At 37.5% G+C, this 26,861-nt stretch overlaps 3 protein-coding genes across 6 annotated transcripts; all 3 read left to right on the top strand.

The window, feature by feature from the left end:
* The first annotated feature begins 1,711 nt into the window (after positions 1-1,711).
* LOC140798283 (protein APEM9) lies at positions 1,712-6,670 on the top strand. 4 transcript variants are annotated; one of them, XM_073152091.1, is made up of 7 exons: positions 1,712-2,078; positions 2,687-2,794; positions 3,116-3,280; positions 3,649-3,726; positions 3,868-4,150; positions 5,646-6,010; positions 6,372-6,670. In XM_073152091.1, exons 2-7 carry the CDS (start codon positions 2,742-2,744, stop codon positions 6,499-6,501), a joined length of 1,074 nt encoding a protein of 357 aa, XP_073008192.1. In that variant the 5' UTR covers positions 1,712-2,078; positions 2,687-2,741; the 3' UTR covers positions 6,502-6,670. The 4 variants fall into 4 exon arrangements, with proteins under 4 accessions (XP_073008192.1, XP_073008191.1, XP_073008194.1 ...); XM_073152090.1 differs by having other exon boundaries at positions 1,796-1,997; XM_073152093.1 differs by lacking the exon at positions 2,687-2,794 and having other exon boundaries at positions 1,863-1,997.
* Positions 6,671-8,551: 1,881 nt separating this feature from the next.
* LOC140797717 (uncharacterized) lies at positions 8,552-10,114 on the top strand. The gene is made up of 4 exons (XM_073151354.1): positions 8,552-8,610; positions 8,689-8,928; positions 9,002-9,152; positions 9,591-10,114. Exons 1-4 carry the CDS (start codon positions 8,557-8,559, stop codon positions 10,112-10,114), a joined length of 969 nt encoding a protein of 322 aa, XP_073007455.1. The 5' UTR covers positions 8,552-8,556.
* A 4,977-nt stretch (positions 10,115-15,091) lies between these two features.
* Positions 15,092-24,536, top strand: LOC140798285 (protein WHAT'S THIS FACTOR 1, chloroplastic). The gene is made up of 2 exons (XM_073152094.1): positions 15,092-16,799; positions 24,149-24,536. Exon 1 carries the CDS (start codon positions 15,150-15,152, stop codon positions 16,617-16,619), a length of 1,470 nt encoding a protein of 489 aa, XP_073008195.1. The 5' UTR covers positions 15,092-15,149; the 3' UTR covers positions 16,620-16,799; positions 24,149-24,536.
* The last annotated feature ends 2,325 nt before the right edge of the window (positions 24,537-26,861 follow it).

Raw genomic sequence — 26,861 nt, 5'->3', positions numbered from 1 at the left:
TGCATGTTGGAGGTGAAGATGGATTTGAAGCAACTGGTGAAGATATTGGGGGAGGAATGTGTCTGCCCATGGTAGATTCGTAATATTATCCATGAGCGTAAAACCTTAATCAAGGATTTCAATGGATATAGTGTGTCCCATGTACGTAGAAAGGGTAACGTGGCTGCTGATTGGGCAGTGAGCCGAGGAATGAGTGCCACCTGGACTGTGGTCCTTGAAAATGGCGAACCAATTCCTCCCGATTTGCGAGTTTTGATTGAGATGGAGATTTCTTCATCTGGAGTAGTTAATGACAGAGTAAGCTCCTTTTGATAAAAAATAAAAAAAAGAAATCACAAAGCACCTGGGCCCTTTACTGACTCCCCACCTGCACAAAATGGGTTCCTATTAGAATCCCTTAGGATATATGCAGCTCCACCAACTTGGACCAGTGATCGAAGGATCCCTGGGCATTGGCTTTGGTCCAATCTAGTGGAGGGGGAATCCACCTAACCAGCCTCACAACCAAGTTAGGCTCTAGTTGATTGCCAATTTTCTTAGAACTCTTTGGTGAGGGCTATAGCCTTCTGGGCCACCATTCTATGTGATAAATTTATCACAATACTTGTAATAGAAGTGATAAAGCATTGCCAAATAATAAATATCACAATACTTGCAAGTGGAGAGAATAAACATCCAGATTTTGTTTTCCTTTCTATACCATCAACAATGTTTTATTTTTGTTGACATAATATTATTCACTTCGATCTGTTCTAGAACAAGCAGAAGTATATAATATACAATAATACTATATAGATTGCATAAATGAATGATCAAAAAATTTTGAGATATAACCCGGTTAAATTACTTTAAATTTTTCTTATAACTTTTGTAAGTTTTACTTGAATTTAATAAAAAATACATTCCTTCCGAATCTGACACCCACGAAGAGTTGAGCCAAAAGATGGAAATCAAATTCAAGGTGGCGTTGATAACAGTCAAACACCTTGCCAAGGTAAGAGATTTTTCCATTACGACTCAGCCCTCTTGAGGGACACTTTGTTAACAAAGTATTTGTGGGGTATCTATCTTAATGTGTTTAGGCTACTAAAATATTAAGTAAATAGTATATTAAAATAGGGGTATATTTGAAATATCAAAATATAAAAAGAATTTATATTTTCTTTTCTTTTCTCTCTACTTCTGGAGAGAGATTTTTTTTTGGCTATTAGATATTTTATTTTTTCTCTCACTCTCTCCCAAAAATTCAATTTAAATAAGTTATATTCTCTCCTGACTTTTTTTCTTTGTCAGTGTTATTTTTGAAGGTGCGTTGAGTTTAAATTTTTTTTGTGAATTTTCTTATTCTTCCAGCAATTTACGCTATTCACTCTGTTATGCTTCAATAACATTTACAGTAATCATTTTCACAGCACGACGTCGATTCTCCTTTTGAAATCACTGTCATTTACATCACTTTTCCTCCTCAAAATCTATCAAAATTCTTCATCTTCCATTTGCAAAAAGCAATACCTATATTGCTGTCAGAGTTCTACCCATAATTCTGTTGCTAGCATTTTCCGGTTTAGTTTCGACCATATTTGACAAAACTCTGATCACGAAATCGAATCGGATCTAATTTTATCCACGGACCCGGTTGGAGCAGTTACCCGTTTAGTTTGCAAGAGGTTTTCACAATGTTTTGAAATGCATTTGATTCGGTCGCCTAGGTGTGCAAACATTGTGTGCGGGTGCGGCCCCATATGTGGATTTGGCGGGCCGTCTTAACGGGCTAGCAGGTCGAGTCGGGCGACCCATGATTCTCGTTCTTCTTCTCTCCTTCTCCCTTTCTCCTCTTCTTTCCTCTCCTATTCTCGCCATCCAAAACATAGCCTAAAATTCCCAAATCCCTGATCCACTCCTGTCCGCTCTGCTCCTCTCGATCCCTTCCTCTCTTGTGATCCTCTCTCCAACGGCGCACGGGGCACTTAGGCAGTGGCTAGCGGCTGACGACGCAGGTACGCCCAACGATCGATCCCTCTCTCTCACTCTCGCTATCCCCGCCGGCGGCCACCCCACCGCAGCCACTCTCTAAATAGGTAATAAAAAAAAGATCATCCATGGAAACTCTAAATCCCCAAATAAAAAATTTCCCACCTTCCGAACGATGACGGTGGTGACAGGAGGTTGGAAACTCGATGGCAACGGTGGTGGCTACCTGTGAGGTTTACTCACCGGCCACCGCTCCCATCTTTCTCCACTCACCGTCGCCAAATTTTCTCCCTCTCCTCTTGCATGTCTTGTTTACAATATTTTGAGAAATAGATTCTGCAGTCTATGATTTAACTTGCTGCCGGTTTTTGTGATCTTGAGTCTAATCTGTGTCATATGATTTGCATGTTTGTCGAAATTGAGGATTTAGAAACGTCAGAAATTTTTAGTTGCCGTATAGTTGGATGAGCACATTGTTTCAATAAATGTGATCAAGCATGACATAGAATTAGTTTAGTACTCATAAAATTTGATATATATAGAGTATATATATATATTATATATATATATATTATAAATAATTATTTTTATATTGAAAAGTTAGACCATTTAGGCGCTCGCACTCTGCCTTGGCGCTATGTGGTCGGGTGACAGCCCGCATACTGCAATGCCCTTTAATTGGGGTTTTGACGACTTATCTTTTTAAAAAAAATAGTTTGAGGTCTTCTTCCTCGACGACTAACGGGAGGTGGAGGAGGAGAATAAAAGAAATGGTTCACGTCTCTGAATCTGAAATCTGGAAGCAAATTGACGATGCTGAATGGTAATTCCCAATCACAATCTCCTTGCTCTTTAATCTGAATTCTGTTCTTCTTTGTTAACAGAGTTTGATCTATCTAGGTAAATACTGCAATTTTGTTCAGTTTATGTAACAAAATTGATGTTGTTAGGGTTTCTGCTATAAATTTTGATTTTAAGTTTAGGGCAGGAGATTTCATAGGTTAAATATGTAACTGTTATACAGCTAATGTATATTTACTTTATTTTTCTTCGATGGAATTTTGTTGATAATTTGTCAAAATAAGTACAATCATGCCTGTTCATTTTTTTCCTTTTTGATTTAAATTTTGTATTCATGGTCCAGTTGTCTTGTCCATGGTATGTTCGAGGAGGCAGCATCTCTGGCTTCTTCCGTCATTCGACAAGTACATACTGCCCCCTCAGAAGCAGTGGTGGACAGTATTCAGTTGGTTGAAATGATTGAAGTAGCTGGTATTATGTTTATGCAGTCACTGGAAGCACTGGGAAGGTATCTCCTTCTCTCCCCGATAATCTTAGAGTATTATATGGACTTTTCTGCATCTCATGTTGTCACAATTTTAATGAAGTAGGAAAACTATGAAGTGCCGATTTAAGATCGTAACAATTTAACAAGTGTCAGATTGTCGGCTAATAATTTTGAGTATAGCTAACGATCTGCTTCTGACCAACTTTAAATTTTCTTTATTCAGTTGCAAATATTAAACAGCTTTCATGCAGGTGTAGTTCATTATATCCTTCCTGAAAGGAATCATTTTTATCATGGTTATTTTGCATTGGGTTTGATTGGTCGAACCTTTAATTTTATCTTGATATTTCATTCATCAATTCTTCATTATGCAATGGCAAATATTGCAGGACAATGCAATTGTTCGTCGAGCTTAAGGAGATATATGGTTCAGTTCCAGCTTTACCAGTTCGATTTGTCCTCGCAGGGTATGATAGATCTTTTACTTATGTATTTCTATCTAGTAGCTTACTAGCTACATCATGCTTTCTGAATCTTAATATGTGCTTCTCTCATTATATATTTACTTTCTATAAATTTTGTGGAGTTATAATTTAGTGTCTTGATAGGGCTATGATGCAAATAAATGGAGGATTTTCATCCAACCTTAGAGCAATCCTTGAGGATTACCTTGCCAAGTGGAAATATGCAGAAGGTGATGTTTATGTTTTGACAGACTCAGAACCACAAACCTCCTTCAATGGGTGCATAAGTCCATCTGTTATGCCCACTGAAGATTATTTGAAGGTGGTGGAGCTTTACACTATACAACTTCTTGGAATGATCTTACACGAACCTGATGTTGCAATATATTGGATAGAGAGAGCAGAGTTGCCAGAACATAACCGTCAGGTAATATGTCAAACCTCTCTGTCTCCCCCTTGTTGTTCTCTCATTGAGCTTATCAGGGTTGTAGACCTTGGTTATTTTGCTTCATTTTGTCACAGGATACAAATCATACTAGGGATCAGCTATCTATCTCTCAGATTGACTAGTAGCATGTGAAAAAGCTTTCCCGTCTGATGTTACTTTCACATAAAGCTTGGTGTTGTGCAGCTCCATGTTAAATGGGGTTAGATGAGGCTACAGGAGGTTGAACACGACCTCTAGAAAAATGGCTATAATACCATGTTAAACTGACTGACAAACGTAAACTTACGGGTAACATACCAACGATGTATATTGTAACTTTAATAAATACAAGGGCTGTGGTGCTTGCAGTAGTGATTTTCATTTATTTAGCATGCGATCATTGCTAATATAGTCACTGATAGGGGTCTGTCTATTTGTTGGATACAACCACAATTAATATTCTAGGCTTCTAGGTTTTGAATTTGCTGATTTAAGATTAAGAAATCTGAAAGTCTAGTACAGTTGTCTAATCCAAGACTCACCTTGGGTTAGTCTGATCTTAGTGGCTTGTGCAGTGCATCATGCACCTTGTTAACCCTTGCTATTTCTCTGTTTTTCTGTGTAAGATGTACCTTTTAAATGTTATTACATATAAGATCAATACTTCAGCGCTTCCAGACTACCAACTGTTATATTTAATGATTAGTCATATTTACATAATTTTTTAACCCCTCATGAGTGAACACTGTTTGTGTGATTGTAAGAATGGGTTCTTAATGGGGGACTAAACCAAGTTCTTCAGTTGCTTTATGTTGCCAGTTCTGAGAGTCATGAATTCATGTCATTTTTAGGGAAACTTCAGAAGTGGAAAGTTCTTCCCACTATCAGTTTCAAACTTGCTTCCATTGTGTGATGCGCTATAATATTTACCAAAAATGAGGACTAATTAGCCGTCCTCTGAAGTGAGCCTATACCTTTTGCTCCTCTATGTAATTCTTCTGGATCCCGCTGTCCGTCATTCCTGGAGGTAAATTAGCCATCCTCCTAGTATCAGTTTCAAATTTGCTTCCATTGTGTGATGCGCTATAATGTTTACCAAAAATGAGGACTAATTAGCCATCCTCTGAAGTGAGTCTATGCCTTTTGCCCCTCTATGTAATCATAATCATGACAATAGAGGTTTTACTCTGATGGTTATACTATTAGGCATGGAAAATTGGAAACAGGTTTTGTGTCTAAGGAGTAAAAAGATCTTGTTTCATTGATCTGCATGTAGTGTTTAGGAGACTTAAATTACCTGCCTACCACGCTTAGTTAACAGTATAAGCATATGAGTAATATATACATGATCATTTAGAAGACTTCACTTTTGATAGCGAAGTACCTTGTATGATGGTGTTTATTGTTCATAGTTTTTGTTCAGGCCCTGCAGGCTTTTGAAAAATATATAGTACGCTTTTCATTACTCATTGATTTTTTATTTTGGCTTCTTTAGGACTTGTTGAGGAGACTACACAAATTGCGTTCTGCTGCAAAACCTAGCACTACTGCAGGTGAAGGAAGAAAACAAGTGACAGAGAGGAGTCTTCCTGCTTCTGCTGCTCCGTTGACGGTGGATGATTATCCCCAGACCTCCGAACCATGTTATTTGTCAAATCAGAATACGTTAAAAGGAAGTCATTTAAAATCCATCCAAAGTGTCACTGGCCGTGTTGACCCATGTTTTTGGTGGTTTCGTACAGTACGCATAAAGTTTGGCAAACTGCAGCTGATTGTTCCTAGTGGAAAGATGATGCTTCTCTTCTCGTTAATATTCTCGACATTGTACATTCTCCGGAACAGAACTGTTCTCTTGAAGCGGTAAGATGTTATTGCATATACATTTATCTCTTTGCACACCATCACCTTTCTTTGCATTGGCCACCTACTTAGGATCTTTTGAGCTCTGACATCTCTGGAGCTTTAACTTTTGTTTTATTAAAAGGATATATTGGTTCCCTAGGTTTCTTTTGTCTGTCTTTTCTTTGTCATTATAAAATTTGTTCCCAGATTTAGGGGTTTTTTCAATATTTTGCTGCATCATAATAGCGACGGAATATGGGATCATAAAATAATAATGATAGTGGATGCTAAATGATTGGTTGATGCTTCATAAATCTTAGACATCTAAGTATCTATGTTTGAATTCATTTCATAATTCTTTCTTCTGTTCATTTCACAGGGTAGCAGCCAGGCAAGTTTCCTATTTATTGAGAGTGTTGTTGGATGCTTGGCGGCTTGCATTTTCCGTCCAGATGAACCCACTGGCTGCTGTTCAGCAGTTGCCCTCTGCCCCACGAGGAGGCAGATGATCTGGAGGTATTTCTAACACTTGGTAAGAGAGAGTGCTACTTCAGTGTATCGTCTGATACGAATAAAAGGGATGCTGTCATCGATAATTAGAGTATCATTGTTATTGTATACGTAATATATTTCCCATTATTGGAAAAGTATACGCAATAAATTTTCCTTCAACTTTTATGTATTGTTTTATTCTTGAAGCCATTTTTCTTCCTTAAAAAACCCTCTTTGATGATCGGAGAAAGTTTTATAGTCCTTGTAATATAATTGGTCAGATCAAGGAATATATACATATACATATATATATAGAGAGAGAGAGAGAGAGAGATGTATTCTGCTTTTTTGTGGCAATTTGGCTTCATCAGACTACTATTCTACCGATGTTCTAAGACCAAAATGCTTGACGGATAGGTGCAATGGAAACCTATTAAAGATTTTTTTTTCCTTTTTTAAATTTTTATTAAAAAAAAGTGCTATCAAAGATTGGGTTAAACATATTTTATCCCAAAATTACTTTATCCTCTTGTATTTGAAGAAGTCTTAAATTAATTTTTATACTTGTGATTAAAATAAAATTATTAGTTTTTATGCCAAACTGAATTGTGCTAAAATGACTAAATTACATTATCACATTTGTTAAATAAGATATGCAGATAACAAAAATAATTACGATGCTTAGTTAAATTTAATAGAAAAATTAATAATTTTATTTTAATCATAAGTATAGAGATTAATTTAAGATTTTTTAAAATATAGAGGGTAAATTAATTTTGGGCATAAGTATAGTGTCATAAATTTACATAGTGGTAATAGACATTTAAAGCTAATTTATTTCTTTGCCAGTAGCGAAAAGTAATGGAACATTATATTATATTTTTCCTTCTTATGACCAATCATAGCCTTATCCACCAGAAAATCATTCTTATATCAATACTAGCAATAATGGTAAAATGCAACAAAATGCAATTCCTACCATACAACTGCAGCTAAAATGTTCATTCAATTATGGTTGCCGTGTGAGCTCATATTATCTTTTCTATGCTAATTTAATAGCATGTAGGGTACCGATTGGACCGCGCCTAAACCTAAATACACTCTTACAAAAATTGACCACATTAGTCTTAATATAATTGTAGTACACTCTAATGGAATTTGTCCAAAAAAGTTTTTCACACATTTATGTAGAGATTTTATATATCCAACCTCATAATTTGTGAGACAGAACCTAACCACTTAAAGTAAGTCTCCTCAAATTAATATCTTATTAAGCGCAATGAGAGGTTTCCTCAAACTAATTATATTTTTCCTTAGCATTACTTGGTTTTCCACAGGTAATGTAACCTTATTTTTACTGCATCTACTATGGTTGATCAATCAAAGCGTAAGACATCGGATGCGACAGATGAGGGCCCACTTCAAGAGGAGTTTGTAGAAGTTTTTTGTTCTTTCTTTTTAGGGTAATGATAGCTTTGATTAGAATATTTCGGCCAATAGAATCAGTCGAAGTATCAAAAAAGAGGAGCGAACACAACTGTTGGGGGAGCTCCTCAGCAAACCCCAATGAGCAAAACCGAGAAGCCAACTCTGCTCCTAGTGTATAGCTCAGTCTGCCACTCTATTGGCTTTCCTAAACACGTAGAAAACTCTGACCTCACTAAGCCCTCTTAGCATTACAACACACTCCTCCGTTACCACCTGGATCCGCCAAGGCCACACCCCTCCCTTCTTCACTTACTGAGCTAGCGAGTTTGTAAAAGTAAATAAGTAATTACTAAAACAAAAGTTCAGGGTAAAAATAACGGGCAAACTATGCAGCAAATTCCTGTATCGTTAAAAAAATAATTCCTGTAGCCTTTACTGCAGACGATCCGCTACGGGTTATCTCTCCGGGACTCTGGAATATTCCGATTGTTCACCACGTGTACTTTTCCCGCTGCATGCATGATGACACGTTGACGTAAGATAAGAGCTGGACGATTAACATATAAGGAGGTAGGGGTGGTAATTCATCTTGTTATCCTTCTCAACTTGGATAGTAAAATTAAGCGAGAAAGTAATTTACCCAAATGGGACAAGGTGAAGAAGTAAAGACGAGGCCCGAACCCAAGGTGGAGATCCAGGTGATCAATACTTTCTTCTTCTTTTCCTTTTTTTTTCTTCCATTTTTTTTTCTTTATATATGACATATACATATGCAGGAAAAGGGAGAAATCTTCTTCTTCTATAGGCCCAAGGTAGGCAAGGACGAAGCAAAAAGCGAAGACGATGTCCAACGGATGTACATCGTCCTTCGCCTCGAATCCGGCGAGCGCTCGATAGAAGAAAAGCAATCGTCGGTTTCCGGCAAAGAAGGCGAGAAACTCTCTGAGGAACATGGAGACGAAGAAGGAGGTGACAAAAGTCCAGACAGTGGCAGTAAAGGTGGCCATAGCAGTGAGGTATATATCCAGATTTTATAATCATTATCAAAAGATACTACTAACTTTTGTGTTGAAATATGATGGCTTGAAGGAAGTGAACATTGAAAAGCAATCACTGCTCCGATTCATCGTCATGGGACGGAAGAGCTTGCCTGATCCAAGCCAGAGGAGCAGGCCTTATTGGGGATTTGTGGAGCTCGTGACGACCAAGATAGAGGACGTCAAAGTTGCTCTCAAAGGCGGTTTGTTCGCAATCTAGATGAAGAATTTTACTAGATATATAGTAGATTATTCTTTTCATCGTTGCAATGGTATATGTTTTTTTAACCTCTAGAAGAGAGATAGTTGACTCTAATGGATTTTTCGTGGTTTTATTTCCTCAATGTGAAATAAGAGTAGGCTGACGAGCTATCGTCGATGACCTTAAAACAAAACAAATATAATCTGTCAGTTTTAATCTGGTACCATGTTAACGTTAGATTACTAGTTGGCCCAAAGCGTAAATAAGTTATTGGATAATTGGCATGTCTGTGCCATACTGTAAGTGTGATAATTTGCTAGCATTGAATGAAATTGTGGTGTTCTTTTCATCTGGATTCTATCGTGATTGCAAAATCTTTTGACTTCATATCTTGAAAAAGAAAATTAAAAAAAAAATAAATGGCATCTTTAATCTTCAGAGGAGTATGACACCGCCACACGCGGCCACCGCCACAAACCGCCGGCAAGAGCCCTCGCCGAGGGTGTCTACCGCATCCTCAGGCACCAATCCGGCCGGCGGACGCACACCCACCTCATCTACAAACTTGAGTTCCTTCCCTCCGACAGCGACAGCCGCGAGCCGCAGGAATCCCTCAACGTTGAGCAGGAGGGCTCCTTCCTCATCCAAATCAAGAACCCTAATCAGCAGCAGGGCGGCAGCGGCGGCGGGTTCAGAGGACTCCAGCGCAAGCGCAAGGCGGCGTTCCCCGCGCACCTCCAAGCGCAGTTGGGGAAGTCGCGGTTCTCCCCGGCCGATCCGCCGAACTTCTTGAACTACGAAGGGTGCGAGTTCTTGCTGATCTCGGCGTCGGATGACATAGAGGAAGAGCTGGGGTTGGAGCTGAAGACGGAGTGCGAAGCAGATCCAAAGTGCTCAGATTTAGTGCAGATGTTCGGAGAGACAGCTTCTTCTAAGCCATTGCTCAGTGGCACTTGGGTTTAAATTTTCTACTATACTGCGTAACGTAGCTGCATGTCTTTGGCCAAAGGATAACATTTTGTGGCCATGGATGTACCGAAGTCCTCTAGAGATAGTGTGAAATCTAATATGTATGTTAGCATTTGAGTTTATGATGCATGCTTGCCCCAGCTTGGGTTCCAAGTAGTGTTCTTACGTCAAATTAGACGACCGTCTAATGTTAAACTAATGTTGAACTGTTATAATTTTCGTTCAAATTCGAGAAAAAAATGTTTTTTTTTCTTTTGGCAGAAGGTCCATGATCCAATTTCATTAGAAACTTAAAACAACTCTAGCATTTCTTGGCCATAGAAGAAGAATATCTTGGACAACCAACAAAATAAAAAAAACACTACAGATATAATAAACACTTGGTTTGAGGCTAAGCTTCGTTCGTAGTCTGATTTTTTGGAAAGTGAATCCGATTAGATATAGAAAAAAGAGAAAAATGTTTACTTAGTTAACCGTCATTTTAACTTAAAAGAAAACAAGGCTTCCTTTACTTGAAAGAAAATAAGGCCAAGGTACTACCAGCTATCTAAACCCACTACCACATAAAGTTTACCGCCAAAGTTTCTTGCCAATATCATTCTAACTCAAAACACAACCAAAAGCCACGTATAAAACAACCATCCAAGCACACCATGATATCAAAAACATAAGGATCAGACTAGTTCGCAATCTAATCCTCATGCAGCACCAATACCTCGCTTTGACGCACCCTGCTCAGTAGAAGCTTCTTGGCTTTGCTTTTTTTTTTTCGTGAGGAAAGAGAGCTAGATTAGATAGAATTGCCTCTAACTTGCCAGCAAAAAAATCTAAAAATATAAGGCGTTGTGCACATTAGGAATAAAGGTGAAATAGAAACAAATATAAATTGTTATTACTAAAATGAGGATTTATTTTATGAATAACTATTCCTATGTTTATTCATATTTTAGAATAAGGACGTAGTGATTATGTTTAATGTGATATAAAGTGAAGATAAAGAAGAAAAAACTACTAAAATATCACTTGGTTTGATTTAAATTAGATTGATAGAATATATAGTAAATAAATTGACATATTTTATATATGTAATGTTTGTGAGTTACATATGTAATGCTAGTAGGGCATTACATATGCAATCTAGAGAGAGATATATACAATATAATGCTATGCTAGAGAGATAGATATGCAATAACTCAAAGGTTGGTGTGCAATACTTGAAATGTAAGTGTGCAATATTTGAGAGGTAGATATGCAGTACTTATACAAATTTATTATTATATTTTGAATATATTTTAATTTTCTTAAATATTATTAATATTTATCTTTTTTTATATTTAATCATACCTATTTTATAGTCGAAAATAATAATTTATTATTCTAAATGTCATAAATATTAAAATATTATAAATATTATGATATTTTATAGTCGAAAATATTAAAATTTTATTTTACATGGAACATATATTTTTTTAATATATCTTTGCAAAATGAGATTATTAATAATATTAATATATTTGCACTTTCATATATTTTATTTTAGCTTAAACATGAGATTATTAATTATATTATATTAAAACTTTCCCAAATTTCTTATTTTATTACATTAAAAAAGAAAGATTTTATTAGGTGAATACATAATTTAAATAGTAAACATATCATTCTATCTATGAGTAAATGTTTAATTTGATAAAATATTAGTTTATTAATATTATATTTTTGATGTTATTAGTACATACACAAATTGTTTTAATCATATAATTTATAAAAAATTATATCAATTAAATACTAGATTAGTAAGAATTTTATAATATTTATATTTAAGTATATACAATTAAATAATATTTAATAATAATAATACTTTTAAAAATGTGATTATTTGTATGAAATATTAAATTATTGATATTTATGCTGTTGAATTTTATTTATTTAGTGTAAAATAAAAAAAATATGATAAGAGAGGAGAGAGAGTAGAGAGGAGTGAAAAATTAGGATAATATAATGATAATATGTTTTAGAGAGAAAAGAAAGGAGTAACGAATTATTATAAAATATGTGAAAGAGATAAGAGCTAAGTCATAAATTATAATAAGAAATTTAAAAGAAGTTATAGTCAAATCAAGGATAAATTGGTAATTAGGTTAGTGTGCAGTATAAGATGTAATTTTGATAAATAATATTTATATTATGAAATATGACTATTTTAATTTTAGCTGTTATTCTGGAATAAGAGATTGTATTGTAGAGTAAATTTTTTTTGTTATTACTGTTTCTAAAACAACTCTAGCACCGCTCAGCCATAGAGCAAGAACACACATCTCGGACAACTAACAAACTAACCAAAACACCAAAGTACTACAGACTATCTAAACCAACCACTACACATAAAGATCACCACCAAAGTTTCCTGCCAATATCATTTTAACCCAAAACACAACCAAAAGCCATATATAAAATAAGCATCCACAATTACAACACACCATGATATCGAAAACACAAGCGTTAGCAATCTAATCCTCATCCAGCACTAATACCTGGCTTTGATGCACTCTGCCCTATAGAAGCTTCTTGGCTTTGCTGCTTCCTTTTTTTTATGGAAGCCAACCATGGCCGCTGGTGGGCGTGGGAGCGTCAGACCTGCGGCTACTAGCCGCAGATTTGCTGCAGCATGAACCATCGTGACTGGCGGTCTTCCAACCGGTGCCGACGCAAAAGGCAGCCTGGGCTCGAGTGCAGGGGCCTCGTGGAAGAGACCGATCATGGGGGTAGAGGCCATGAGTGTCTGGACAGCCGCTGGTGGGAAGCTAGGGTTTTCGGCCCTAGCTCCCATCGCGGGTGGGGAAGATGATCTCGCGAACACTGTTGTGGGCGGTTCCGGCGTGGCGGCGGCATCTAGGAAGGTTTGCAAGGCGGAGGGGTCCCCATTCGCTGTTGGAGGAGGAGTTGAGGCCGCGATTTGGGCTGGCTCATCCCCTCCCTCACGGGTTGGTAATAGTGGCTGCATTTGGCTTTGTCCCATCGTGGCCGGCGGTGCTGGCGGCGCAAGGTGGCCATGCTGAGTTAGGAGGGTTGTCACCAAGGCTTGAATAGTTTTGTCCATCCTCTCCATAGATCTAGTGATCTTGTTAGAAAAATCTTTAAAAATCTCCTTCGCCCACGCCGATGGCTCGTCGTCAACTATTGGTGGAGGTAGCCTCGTGAGTCAGGAGGGCTGTCACTAAGGCTTGATTAGTTTTGTCCATCCTCTCCATAGAACTAGTGATATCGTTAGAAAAATCTTTAAAAATTATCGTCGTCCATGCCAACGGCTCTGATACCAATGTTACGGACTAGATATGGAACGATCCATTCATAGGATGATTATGAAAATTTAAGTGGAGGTAGCCTCATGAATTAGGGTTCTAATGACTCTAGTTTTACCTAAATCAGAGGTTAGAATGAAAAGATAAAAATAAAATAGTAGAGATAGGTCAGGAAGGCTAGAATGGTAATTTCTGACGTTGTGGCGGTCGTCGGAGGGTGGTGGACGGCCAAGGGTAGTGGTGGACGGCTATATAGTAGGGTGGCTACTGGAGGTAGGAGGTGGCTAAAGTTTGAATGCTTGTAAGGGATCTACGGTTAAGATCTACTTCTATGAAGATAAAGACAATCTAACGGTTAATGTAAAAAAAGATAAGAATGAAAATAATAACTGGCTAAACTCAGATTTCTCTCAATGATCCTTATCAACTCATGTCCACCCCTATTTATAGGAGTAAAATCCCTAGCGGATAGAATCCATATGCAGATTATTCGATTTATTTGAAATTCAAAATAGAAAGATAAAACTAAGTAACTAATTTGACTCGACTCGACTTGACTTGACTTAACCCATGTGATTAGATCGTAACACACCCTTAGTGTCAACTCGGCTAGCGGGGAAGCCAAAGACCACCCACAGACAACAAGAATCCAGCCGGTGGGGCGTGGTGGTGTTGCTAGTGATCCAGACCGTCGACAATCCTAGCCAACCTTCCCGACACCCTCCTATCAGCAAGTAGAAGCTTGCTAAGGGGGAGTCCACCTGCCATAGGCGGCCGGTGGCGAGAACCACGCTCGTTAAGGTGAGGGGCTGCTCAGCGGCTCCAAAGGATGCCATCGAGGGCATCCTCGTGAAAAGGGGAAGCTCAGCGAACCGAGGCGGCAAGGCACAAAGTTGCTAGTCGGCCAGATCACGACGAGACTAAGAGGAGGAAATACTGGAAGGAAAAACTCAAATTAACTAATGAATTATATCGATCCACGAGGTTGGCCAATCCGGCAGCGCTCCGGCGCGACGAGAAGAAAATGGAAAGGATGGTAGCTGCGGGGTGAGGGAAGAAAGAAAAGAGAGAAGAGAGGGAAAAGAAGAAGAGAGAGAGGGGAAAAAGAGGACAGGAGTGCACGTGTGCGCCCTTGAGTTCAGCGCACGTGCCGATCACATGCACGCCCCTTTTTTTTCGGATGTTACATTAATATAGTAATTACTAATATATTTTATACATACTAATCAGTTTCTATAGTTCATATTTTTAGATTCTACGTAGGAGAAGAATAAAGTTAATATTCGTTTTTCTATAGTAAAAGAATAAACAATAAATCTTCTCTCTCCTTATATCTATTAAAAAAATAGGAATTCTCTTTCCTAATAAGTATAAAACTAGGAAAAATATAAAAATCATATTTAATACTGCCACCTTGCGTGAGATGATGATTTGGTCCATTAAATGAGTAGAAGGGCATTATAGTTATTTACAACTAAAGCTACAAAGGAAAACTAAAATATGTTAATAAGATAAAATCATAAATATGTTTGGTTTACGGTGCAAATCTCCCGAGCTGCAAAGAAAAATAAAAATAAGTAATAATGTAAATTATATGATTTATGTGCAAATCGCTCCCTAAGTTTTTAAAGTTATAATTAGATAATTGAGTTGTAAATGAGTTATTAGATATAATTCGAATCCCTCTCACATTCCTATCCACACCTGCCTCTTTCCTGCTCTGGTTAATCATGGCTCTCTCCCTCTTCTCTCCAACCCCTCACGCTTTCTCCATCTCCTCCCCCTTCCTCCCACCCATCTCTCTCAAATCCAGTACCGTCGTCATCCCTTTCCCCCTGATCGTTCCCAACCCCATACCAAGACCAAAAGCAGACACCACCCGAAAGAAAGTCCCCGATTCCACCATCCACTCCTCCTCCACAAGGCCAAAAATCGTGCGCTGCCCCTCTCTCGACCGCCAAGCGTCGCGCAACAGCCGCCTCCGCTTCGCCCGCAAATTAAGAACCCTACTCCTCTCCAAAACTCGCCGCTTCCTCCCCCTCCGCGTCCTCTCCCGCTGCCGCCGCTACCTTGGCCTACCCTCTTCCCGTCCCCTCCTCCCCATGATCCTCCGCTACCCTTCCCTCTTCCGACTCTTCTACTCCCCTTGCCGTTCCCCTTCCTCCTCCTTCTCCTCCCTACTCTCTGTCTCCCTGACCCCTGCCGCCGCCGCCCTCGCCGACCAAGAAGCGCTCTTCCTCTCCCGCATCGCCGGCTCCCTTGCCGAGAAGCTCTCTCGCCTCCTCATGCTCTCGCCGCATCGCAGGGTTTTACTGTCCAAGCTCTCCCACCTCGCCCCCGACCTCGGGCTCCCCGCCAATTTCCGCTCCACCATCTGCTGCCGCCACCCCGACCGCTTCGCCGTCGTCCACACCTCCTACGGGCACGCCCTCCAGCTCGTCAAATGGGACGCCGCCCTTTCCTCCCCTCTCCCTCCCTTACCCCATTCGCCCGTCTCTGACCGGATCGTCGACCGGCCACCGAGGTTTAGACACCTCCCATTCCGCCTCCGCCGTGGGCTCAACCTCAAGCGCCGGCACCGCGACTACCTCATCCGCTTCCACGACCTCCCGGAGATCTCACCTTATGGTGATCATGGACCACAGACGCCAGAGGTGGCGGAGAGGCGGGCATGCGCTGTCGTGCGGGAGGTGCTCGCGATGACAGTGGAGAAGCGGACGCTGGTTGACCATTTGACACACTTCAGGAAGGACTTCGGGCTGCCGAACAGGTTGCGGGGAATGCTGGTGCGGCACCCGGAGATGTTCTATGTCAGTGTGAAGGGGGTGCGGGACTCAGTTTTCTTGGTGGAGGCGTATGACGACGAGGGGAGGCTGGTGGTGGAGGACGAGCTGCTTGCGGAGAGGGAGAAGCTGATGGAGTTGATTAGGGAGGGGAAGAGGATGAGGAGGGCGAGGAGGAGAGGTTTTGATGTTGATGTTGATGGTGAGGAAGAGGAGAAAGAAGAAGAAGAAGAAGAAGAGGAGAAGGATGGGTTTGATGACTTGTTTGAGTCTGGGATCGGGGAGGACTGGGAGGAATTTAGTGATGGTGGTGAGGATGGTGATGGGGATGAAGAGATTGAGGAGTTTTGGGTGAAGAAAGCAGCTGCTGCAGGGGTGATTAATGGCAGTGGTGGAGAGGGGATGGAAATTTGGTGAGTTGTAGGGAGCTTTACCAGGTGTTTGTAACGTGGCCCCTCTGGCAGTCATTTCATAAATCACCATTATACGGAGAACCCTAAAGTTTAAGATTGTCAACAAGGACCTGAATGATGGTGGCGTAGATAATTGATTTAAACAATTACGCAGACAATGAAATCAAGAAGCACCAATTCAAAGGTATACATCAACTAATCTTTGGAAAACTTTATGCTGAGCAGTCCAGATAATTTAGATTACTGAATGCTTCTACTGAAGGTTTGATGGAACTTGTTACCTTTTGGCTTCCTACAATTTAAAATATGTCTCCTCTAATTGTACTTCCAATGAAGGTCTAACAGCTGTAGTAGAGGTAGAGTTGGAGAGCTCCAATGAAAAAGACTCACTATGTTTGAAACCACTCCTAAATGGATTTCGTTTGAATATAATTCAATTGATTTTATTTCGAAATGAATTCTGTTGTTCGGAAAATAGTGAATGGCCATATTAGGTACTATGCTATAATTAAATAGTTCAATGACTATGCTATTACATTATTCAAATGGGACTGGTGTCCAATAGCAAGTTCTAGAAACATAATTAACCTTTTTACGAAGGATTGAGTTACCCAATTCCCTTTATATTAAATTATGGAGCTATTAAATTATGTCATACAGGACATTTATCATGGTCATTACCTACCATTATGTTGTAGCAATCTCTTGAATGATATCTTCAATTTTCTTGATCAAATTTCTTCATATTGATATGAATCGAACTCAGCTTGGATCAACTTCGGGTGTAGGAAGACAGACTTTGGATTCGATCCGTAACTTTTTGACCTACGATTTTAGTATTTACACCCTTCGTAGATTCGGATCACTGCTAGGAGTAAAATACGGTGAAACCTCGGTGGAAGGGTTGGCGACAGAATGATAGAGATGAAATGAATGTGAGTTATGATAGGGGTTGCCCGAGGGCTGTAGGGTAAAGAGGAGAGAGAAGTGAGTCGGTGTCCCAAGAAGGAGGGAGGGTCCGACGGACGAGGGAGGCTAGGGGTAACCGGCATTGATGGTGCACGACTAAGGCTTGAGGGAAGAGGGAGAAGTTTTCAGTCTAGAGGGGAGAAGAAAAGATAACTTGATAATTTTATTTCTGATCCCTAATAAGGTTGTCATCCATATTATGTATTGGTGGCTAACCTAGTAAAAACAACCTAATAATCTCGTCCTAATACAAGCATCCTCGTCGAGTGCATTTGATCCAAGATCGGGATTGGCCGATTTTAGTTAAACGGGTCATATCTATTATGGATCTGACCTGGATCCGACCCGGGGACATCAATTATTGATATCCCTAAGCCAAGCCAAAACACTTTTTAAATTTTTTTTACTTTACCTTTTTATTCTCTCTCTCTCTCTCTCTCTCTCTCTTCTCTCTCTCTCTCACTCATTTCTCATTTTCTTCAAACTCTTTCACTCTTTCTAAGTTATAACGGAGAGATCTAGATCCGACGAAAACTCCGGCGAATTTCGGCGACGCAGATCTAGCTCCGGCGAACTCCGACGAACTCATTAAATTGTTTTCTCTCAGTTTGTTAATTTGCTGAATTATTTAATTTTCTGAAATTGAGATTAAATAGTTGCTGAAATTGAAATTAAATATATGCTGAATTATTTAATTTGTTGAAATTAAGATTAAATATTTGCTGAAATTGAGATTAAATATTTGCTAAATTATTTAATTTGCTGAAACTGAGATTAAATAGTTGTTGAAATTAAAATTAAATATATGCTGAAATATTTAATTTGCTGAAATTAAGATTAAATATTAGCTGAAATTGAGATTAAATATTTGCTGAATTATTTAATTTGCTGAAATTGAGATTAAATAGTTGCTGAAATTGAAATTAAATATCTGCTGAATTATTTAATTTGCTGAAATTAAGATTAAATATTTGCTGAATTATTTAATTTGCTGAAATTGAGATTAAATAGTTGCTGAAATTGAAATTAAATATCTGCTTAATTATTTAATTTGTTGAAATTAAGATTAAATATTTGATGAAATTTATATTAAATATCTACTGAATTTTTAATTTGCTGAAATTGAGATTAAATATTTGCTGAAATTGAAATTAAATATTTGTTGAATTATTTAATTTGCTGAAATTAAGATTAATATTTGTTGAATTATTTAATTTGTTGAAATTGAAAAAAAATATTTGTTGAATTATATTTTTAATTTGATCTCTATTTAGGTGTTTACATTAAAATTAAAATGGCTTTAAAAGAAAAGTCACAAGATATAGACATTGGCTGGTAACATTGCGTTACTCGTAGCCAAGACAAAAGACGTGTCAAATGCAACTATTGTGGAAAGGAAATGAGTGGCAGTGTCAGTCGATTGAAAGAACATTTAGCTGGAAGACAAGGAAATGTAGCAGCTTGTACTCAAGTTAGTTTGGAAGTCAAAAGAGAAATGTTGGCTCATTTAATAGGCAAAAAAAAGATAAACAAGCTGCACAAAGAAGAGAGTTAATGATTCGTCAAGAATTAATGTATGACTATGAAAATATTGATGTTGATAGTAGTGAGCAGAGTAGAGAGGATGAGAAGAAGAGACAAATGAGGGCAATGAAAGAAAACAAAAATACACAAAGAGAGGAGGAGATAAGAAGAAACAACGGTGGACCTAGTGGTAGCTTTCAAATATCTAGATCAAGTCATATGCAGGGAGAAAGAGAATATAAGGGCAGTAGTTCTGGTACTCCTGGTGTTATGGGTTTTACAACGAGTCCGAAAATATTCAGACCAATGAATACATATCTTCAGAGAAAAATGGGTCGTATACAGACTACTATCAAGATAGTTTTCAAAGAAATAAAAAATGCAAAGAAATATATTTGTAGAGCTATCTTTAAACTTTTCTTCTACTATATTCCTTTCAATATAGCTAATAGCTCTTATTATCATACCATGGTGAATACTATACAGTCAGTAGGGCCTGGTGTTCCACCTCATAGTTCAAAAGATATTGCTACTAAATATCTTGACTCAGAGTTAGATGAGCTTCACACTTATTGAGACCTTTAAAAAGTATTGGGATGAATTTGGTTGTATACTGATGTATGATGGATGAACTACACAAAACAGAAGAAATATAATTAATTTCCTAGTGTATTTAGACATGGGGACAATATTTTTGAAGTCTGTGGATGCTACTACTCATTTTAAAAGTGTAAATTATATTTTTTAGTTGATAGATGATATAGTAGAAAAAATTAGTGAAAAAAGGGTAGTCCAAGTGGTTCCTAATAATGGGGCAAATTATAAGGTTGCTGGATAATTACTTATGATAAAAAATAACATTTATATTGGACTCCATGGGCTGCACACTGTCTTGATCTCATGCTGGAAGATATTGCCAAAGATCCTAAAATTAATAAAGTAATACATGAAGGTCAAAGGTTGACAAACTTCATATATAATCATGGTTGGGTTCTTAATTTGCTTAGGCAAATGACTGGTAGTAAAGAGATTATCAGATTTGATCTTACTAGATTTTGCTACTCATTTTCTAGCATTGGAGAGTATAATGCGATATAAAGATAAGATTATACGAGTATTTACATCAGCAGAGTGGTCTACAAAAATTAAGAATATGAAATCTAAAAATCAAAGTTTAGGTGAAATTTTGAAGAACATGGCTCTTAGAAATACATTTTGGCATAAAATTACAATTGCCACCGTAATATTTGAGTCTCTTGTCAAGGTATTATGACTTGTAGACAGTGATGACAAGTCTAAAATAAGTTTCTTATACAATGCTATGAACTTAACAAAATAGTCAATAAAAAAATGTGAGCAAAAGTTATAGAAAATAGTAGAAGGTGATTGACTTCAGGTGGAATAAGCAACTACATAGAGATATACACGCTGTTGGTAAGCATTAGTTTATTAATTAATTTATTTTTTAAATATTTTAAAATTTGAATGCTTATAGATTTTAAATTATAAATTTCTACAAGATATTTTTTGAATCCCAGATTTCAATTTTCTACATATGTCAATAATGATACTGAAGTTTTGTTAGGAGTTAGAAAAGTAATCAGTAGACTAGAACCTGATATTCATAAGCAAATCTTTTGTGATAGAAAAGTGAGTTATTATTCAATTAAATAATTTTATTATTATTTGTTTTAAGTTTTAATATATTCAATTTCTTATAAAATATATACAATTATATATTTCAAATAGAGAAATATAGATTGAGAGCTGGCTAATTTAATACTACTAAAGTTGCTGCAACTATATCTCATAATAGTTCAGCTAAATGGTGATCTATTTATGGATGGGAGGAGGCACCAAATTTGACACCAATAGCAAAGAAGATTTTAAGTTAAACTGTATTTTTATCATAGTGTGAAAAAAAATGAACTACATTTTCCTTGATCCACGTCAAAACACGCAATCAATTGACAATGGAGAGATTAGAAAAATTAGTGTTTTGCCATTATAATATAAGATTGAGGGAGAGAAATGTAAAAAGAAAGACGGAAAATGATTAGTTGATTGATATAAATTATATTTTTGATGAAGAAGACTCCATGAGTCCATGGATTAGAGAAGTGGAAGATAGATTATTAGATGATAGAGATAACCTTTGGTTAGATGAGGTATTGGGGGAGATCACGACTAGAGTAGAGACTAGTACAAGTCGTTCGGCAATGAGAGATAGTATAGCTACTAGTGTCAGCGATAATCCTGATGATACATCTGGTGGTAAGATCGTCCCTTCCACATTTACTGAGGGAAGTTAAGAAGGCATAGTAATTGAAGATAGAGAAACTAAGGATGTACATATATATCAGTGACGTCATTATTAGGATGTTGCTTCCTATGACTATGGTTCATTAAGTATTCATTGTTTTGAACTATTACATGATCCATATGCTGATCATTATCCTCCTCAGTATCCTCAATATCTTCAGACAGAAGATCCACATATTGATTATTATTCACCTGAGAGACAACAAGATTTATTTGATATGAATGATATGATGCAATCACTCTTTTTGGAGTATTAGACTCTAGACACTATTATTTATAAATTTATGGTGATTATGATGAAGACAACCACAGGGATTTATGAGCTAGTTCGATATTCATCAAAGTTTTGATTTTTGAGTAAGATAGTACTTTTGTTTAATTTTTAGGGTTCATATGTGAATAATTATCATTATTTTTTATTTTTTTGTCATGTTTTCTAAATTTTTTAAAATTTTCCTATATTTTTAAAAAATATTTAGAACTTTTTGTAATTAAAAAAAATTTGATCCGATCTGGGCAACCGATACGGCCAATTCGGCTGATATGTATCGTTTTCCTGGAAAGTTGATCCTGATCCTAATTTTTCGAACCTTGGTTTGAACGTGCGCTTGAGAGGCATTCGAAAGTGCTTTGAGCGGTCTCTGTATTTGCGAATGCGCTCAGGCATTCGAACGCAGTTGTCGAACGCAATTTGAGCATTCTCTATCTTTGCAAACGCACTAGGCATTCGAACACCCTTTCCCAACGTTCGAACGCACCTGCCAGAAACTTTATTTTCTAAGAAAAACTAGAAATGGAACCACAAGTCAAATCTTAAGACATATTTGAACATTTATATTGCCATTTTTACAAAAACTTTTATTAAAAATACAATATTGTTTCCTTGTTTAATGGCTTTTCTGCAAACTAGGTTAAGTCAGCCATAAGTCATTGTCGTAGAGGATGTATTGATTGCAGTCTACCTATACGCATTATCTTTTTGTTGTCATAAAAGGTACAACTTCCACCTTTTTGCATGTGTATTTGTTGTATGTATCGATCATTCTACTGGTGTTGTTCTATATGTCCACCTTCATTCTACTGGTGTTGTTCCATAGGTCCACCTTCGTTTTGTGCCTTGAGTTCCAGGTTCCATCTAGTTTCTTGCGTGATGCATGCTCAGTCAGATATTGATAAGTTCTGGGCTCTCTCGTAACTGCTCGATCTTTTGGTTTATGGAGTATTGCAGCCAATCTATATGGTGTTGGTGTCCTAGAAGTCTTGGGTCCAAATGTGCCTAACCTTGTTCTTTATTTGCATTGAGCAACTATTCTTCTGTACTTTACTGTTGTCCACATGCTCTTGTGTTTTGATATACCCCTTAGGTCACTTTCAGGTTTCGTTTCTTACTGCTTCTCAAAGCTTGTCCCAATTTTTTACAATGCACATTAGAGGTGTTGCTAATAGTTTCCTAGTTACTTTTACTCACTTTTGTCCCATATCTTCCACACTGCACGTAGGAAGGGATGTTAAATAGTTCTTCAACTCAGTGCTTCTCATGTTTTGATCCATATCTTCCATAATGAATATAGGATGAGATGTTAATTAGCTTTTCTACTTACTGCTTCTCGTGTTTTATCTCATAACTTCCATGCGTCACACATATCAGGGATGTTAAATAGCTATTTACTTCATCTTCAAATATTCACATTAAGTTTGCTTTATATTGCATATGGTTTAGATTATGTTGTGTTTCTATAGGATGGTGAAAGATACACCTAAACTTATGTATTTATATATTTTGTGTTGGAGAATGCTCCCCTCCCCTCCTATATTCTCATGTGCACTCAGGTTGGATTTGCCTTTAAGTTCCTTATCTTCTTTGTTCATTAGTCATTATCCAATGTAAGGTTTCCTACGTACCTTCCTTTTATGCATATGAAGGGTATTTTGTAGGTATGTGTGTTGACATGTTATATCCAGAAGGCATGACAGCGGCTTTGCTGTTTATCACGATACAAGAGCGCATTGATCTTTTACAGGAGTTTGAAACTTTGAATCTGCGAAACCTCATATATTCTCTCATATTGGATAATCATACCATTGTTTTCCACCACTCTTTTTGTAAATCTGTTGGATTGGATTATAACTTGGTTACCCAAGTTTTTCTGTTGGTGATTCCAGCCTTCCAGTATTCATGTGCTTGAAGTAGTTGACTAGTTTTTCATGCCATTCTTTAACAGCCTTCTGAGTTAACAAAATCATGCTTGAGGATTTTATTTAGGATGTTTGGGCCTACTGAATATATTTTCAATCATTTGAGGGTGGTTCTGAATTTCAGATAGCTAAAGATGATAGTTGAACAATTGATTTGACTATTGAACTTTTGACAATTGCCAAACTGGATTCAGCAGTCACTTTATTATCTCGCCGCTGTTATTTGTTAAGTTTAATTAGGTTAAGTTTGGTAAGGTAACCATTCATAGATCCAACGAGAGGTATATTGCATCTATGATGGCTGACTTACATCAAACTGTTCTATATTATGTCGTTTCTATTAGAAATGATTTGGGGATATGAGTAGGTTAAGCTGTCTGTCGGGATTGGTAGTTGATAAGTAAACAAATAAGCAAATTTCAGTTACCATGTTGAGTTATATTTATTGCCCATGCTTTGAGATTTTACCTTCAGACCTGTTATTTTCATAAGAAGTTTGATAATTTTATTACTCTGGTTCAGGTGTTTGGGTTACTGTGAACAACTATGGTACAGGCCTAATCCTGGCATATACATTAAACTCATTGTGATGCTCGGGAAATGCAGCCAACGGGAAGAATGCATGCACCTTTCCAAATGATGTTGATGAAGGTTGGATCATTAATCATGAATCCTACACTGCTCTTGTGTCAGCCAATAGCAGGAGTACTCTTTTTGATGAAGCATTTTCCTTGCTCAACAAGACGAAGATTGACATTGTAGGAGCTCGTCCACTTTGGTTAGATGGTTTGCGAGGTTATAACCTGGCTAAATCTTATAATTCAGTATAGGAGCTTTTATAATTCAGTGTGTACATAGTGATATAACCCAGCAAAATTTTAAAAATTAGTGCTATATTTTTCAGTTATAATTTTTTATAAATTTATTGAGCAATACCAAGAATAGTAAACTTATGAAAAAATATATTTTTAAAACAGGAGAACCAATTAAACTTCGCCAATTAAAGTTCAACAATTTAATGAGATAGAATTAAAGTTCACTTTGAATTTTGCAAAATGTGCAACATAGTATTTCATCCTAAAAATTTAATAAATATAATTAGTAATAGAAACTAATATTAATTAATAAGAATAAGCACAAATATAAAGTATACATTGTACCTTGGTCCCTTCCTTCTCACAAATTAGTACTATCAGTTTTTAGTTTATTGCCATTACGGTTATAATCAATAGATTATTCTTATGTTTCAATCATATCAAATTGTTTATCATCATGGTTTGACATACATTCCATATTTCCAACCATAGAAATATACCTATCATTTTCTTGATTGTGTATAAAATAAAATTGTGCAATAATGCATATGCCATGACAATTTGATACATTTAGTTAGAATCTTTTCTTATTACATAAGTTATTTATTTTTATTAAAATAAAATTTCTGTAGGTCGCTTTCGAACGCAAAAAGGGTCGCGTTCGAACGCCCTTTCGAACGCCTGTATCAGTTTCGCAAATATAGAGGATGCGAAAAGCGTGTTCAAATGCGATCGAGTGCGTTTGAACGCGATCAGACGTGTTCGAACACCTGCATTGCGTTTGCACATATAGAGAACATCTTTTGTGCATTTGAACACGATCGGGCGCGTTCGAACGCGATCGGTGGGATTGCACTAGGATTAGGGTTACTTATTGTTATTAGGGCTTTTGACTAGCCTCTATAAAGGTATGGATGGCAGCCAAATTTATAATGCTATTAGATTATTGATTTCTTGTCTTCTATCTTCTCTCTATTCTCTCTACCATAATCTCTCTCCTCCCTCTTTACCAACCTACCACCTCCATCGTTGGCAAGATCTCTCCTAACTTCTAATATCCTTCGTTCGTCAAGTCTTCTTTGGGATCTCGACCACTTCTTCCCCTTCGTCTTTATCCCCTAAACAACATCATTCATTCACCCTCATCTCCATTATCATCCATACCTATAACTTCCACTCCACCCATTACCACCACCATTATCCGCAATATATTGTATTTTTATCCCAGTTGCAGTTTGAATCTGCGAAGGGCCTAAATACGAAAAACATAGATCAGGAAGTTAGATCGATTTCACTCAGTTTCGTAATTTTATGACAATAGGAGAATATTTGGTGAATATTTTCCTACGGTTGTGCGGATTGATTCCTATAATAAATTCAGATTTTGAAGGAATTATTCCGTAGCCAATCTTTTGGTTTCGTAACCCATCAATTTGGTATTAGAGCTAGGAGAATCTCAGACCTCTATTAATGGTTGAAACAAGGAAGATGACATCAACAATGAGACCAATAGAGAACACACCGACAAGAGAAGACTCAACCCACGATAACCCTAACCGTGAGGCTGATTCCTTTGGAGCGTCCACGGCAAGACCGAGTCAACCAACGTCCATGGGTGTGAATATGGGCTTGGCGGATGAACTTAGGGTATGTTCCAAATATTGCTGCATAGAGTTTACGTAATACAAAAGGATCATAATAATTTAAAGGAATATGTCATGAACTGATCAACTTCGTCATCTCCTTGACAAAGATCGGTGCCTCAAGAAGGACTAACAGTGGGACCTCATTGAACCGATACCCCACAGGTCTAGATGCGACATGTTAGTGCCAATGATCCCATTTTACCTATGCCTACACATCATCCCCTACCTCCGATACAAAACCCAAGACCGGCGGTGGTAGAACCCGAGAGGCGTGCGGCACCGGTGTGCTTCGTCGATGAGGAGGATTGACACTTTGAGGATGAGGTTGATCCCTTCGGAGATGGTGATGGACGTGCTCGAGGATTTAGAGAATGAGATCAACATGCACAAAGGTTCAGACCTGAACCAAGGATCTTTCGCGAACCCGACAATGCTATTCGGGGAAGAACCGCACGCTTGGACTTTCCAAAATTTCAAGGCGGTGATCCAACGGATTGGGTGTTTCAAGTTGAACAATACTTTGATTGTCAAGGGACAGCGGAGGACGCAAAGGTCCAGATGGCAAACCTTCACCTCCAAGGAATGGCATTGCATTGGTATAGATCGATTATTCGTGGTGGAGGATTTACCAGTTGGCCTGACTTTTGTAGGAGGATTACACGCAGATTTGGGACAGTGGCATATGAAGATTTTGCTGCCACATTAAGTAAGATAGTTCAGAGGACGACCGTATTGGAGTACCAAGCAGAATTTGAAAGAGTTAGTAGTCGTTGT

This window comes from Typha latifolia, chromosome 11, assembly GCF_019914945.1.
Source record: "Typha latifolia isolate L0001 chromosome 11, TyphaL0001v2, whole genome shotgun sequence".
Taxonomy (NCBI): domain Eukaryota; kingdom Viridiplantae; phylum Streptophyta; class Magnoliopsida; order Poales; family Typhaceae; genus Typha; species Typha latifolia.
This window is presented reverse-complemented; position numbering and strand designations above follow the sequence as displayed.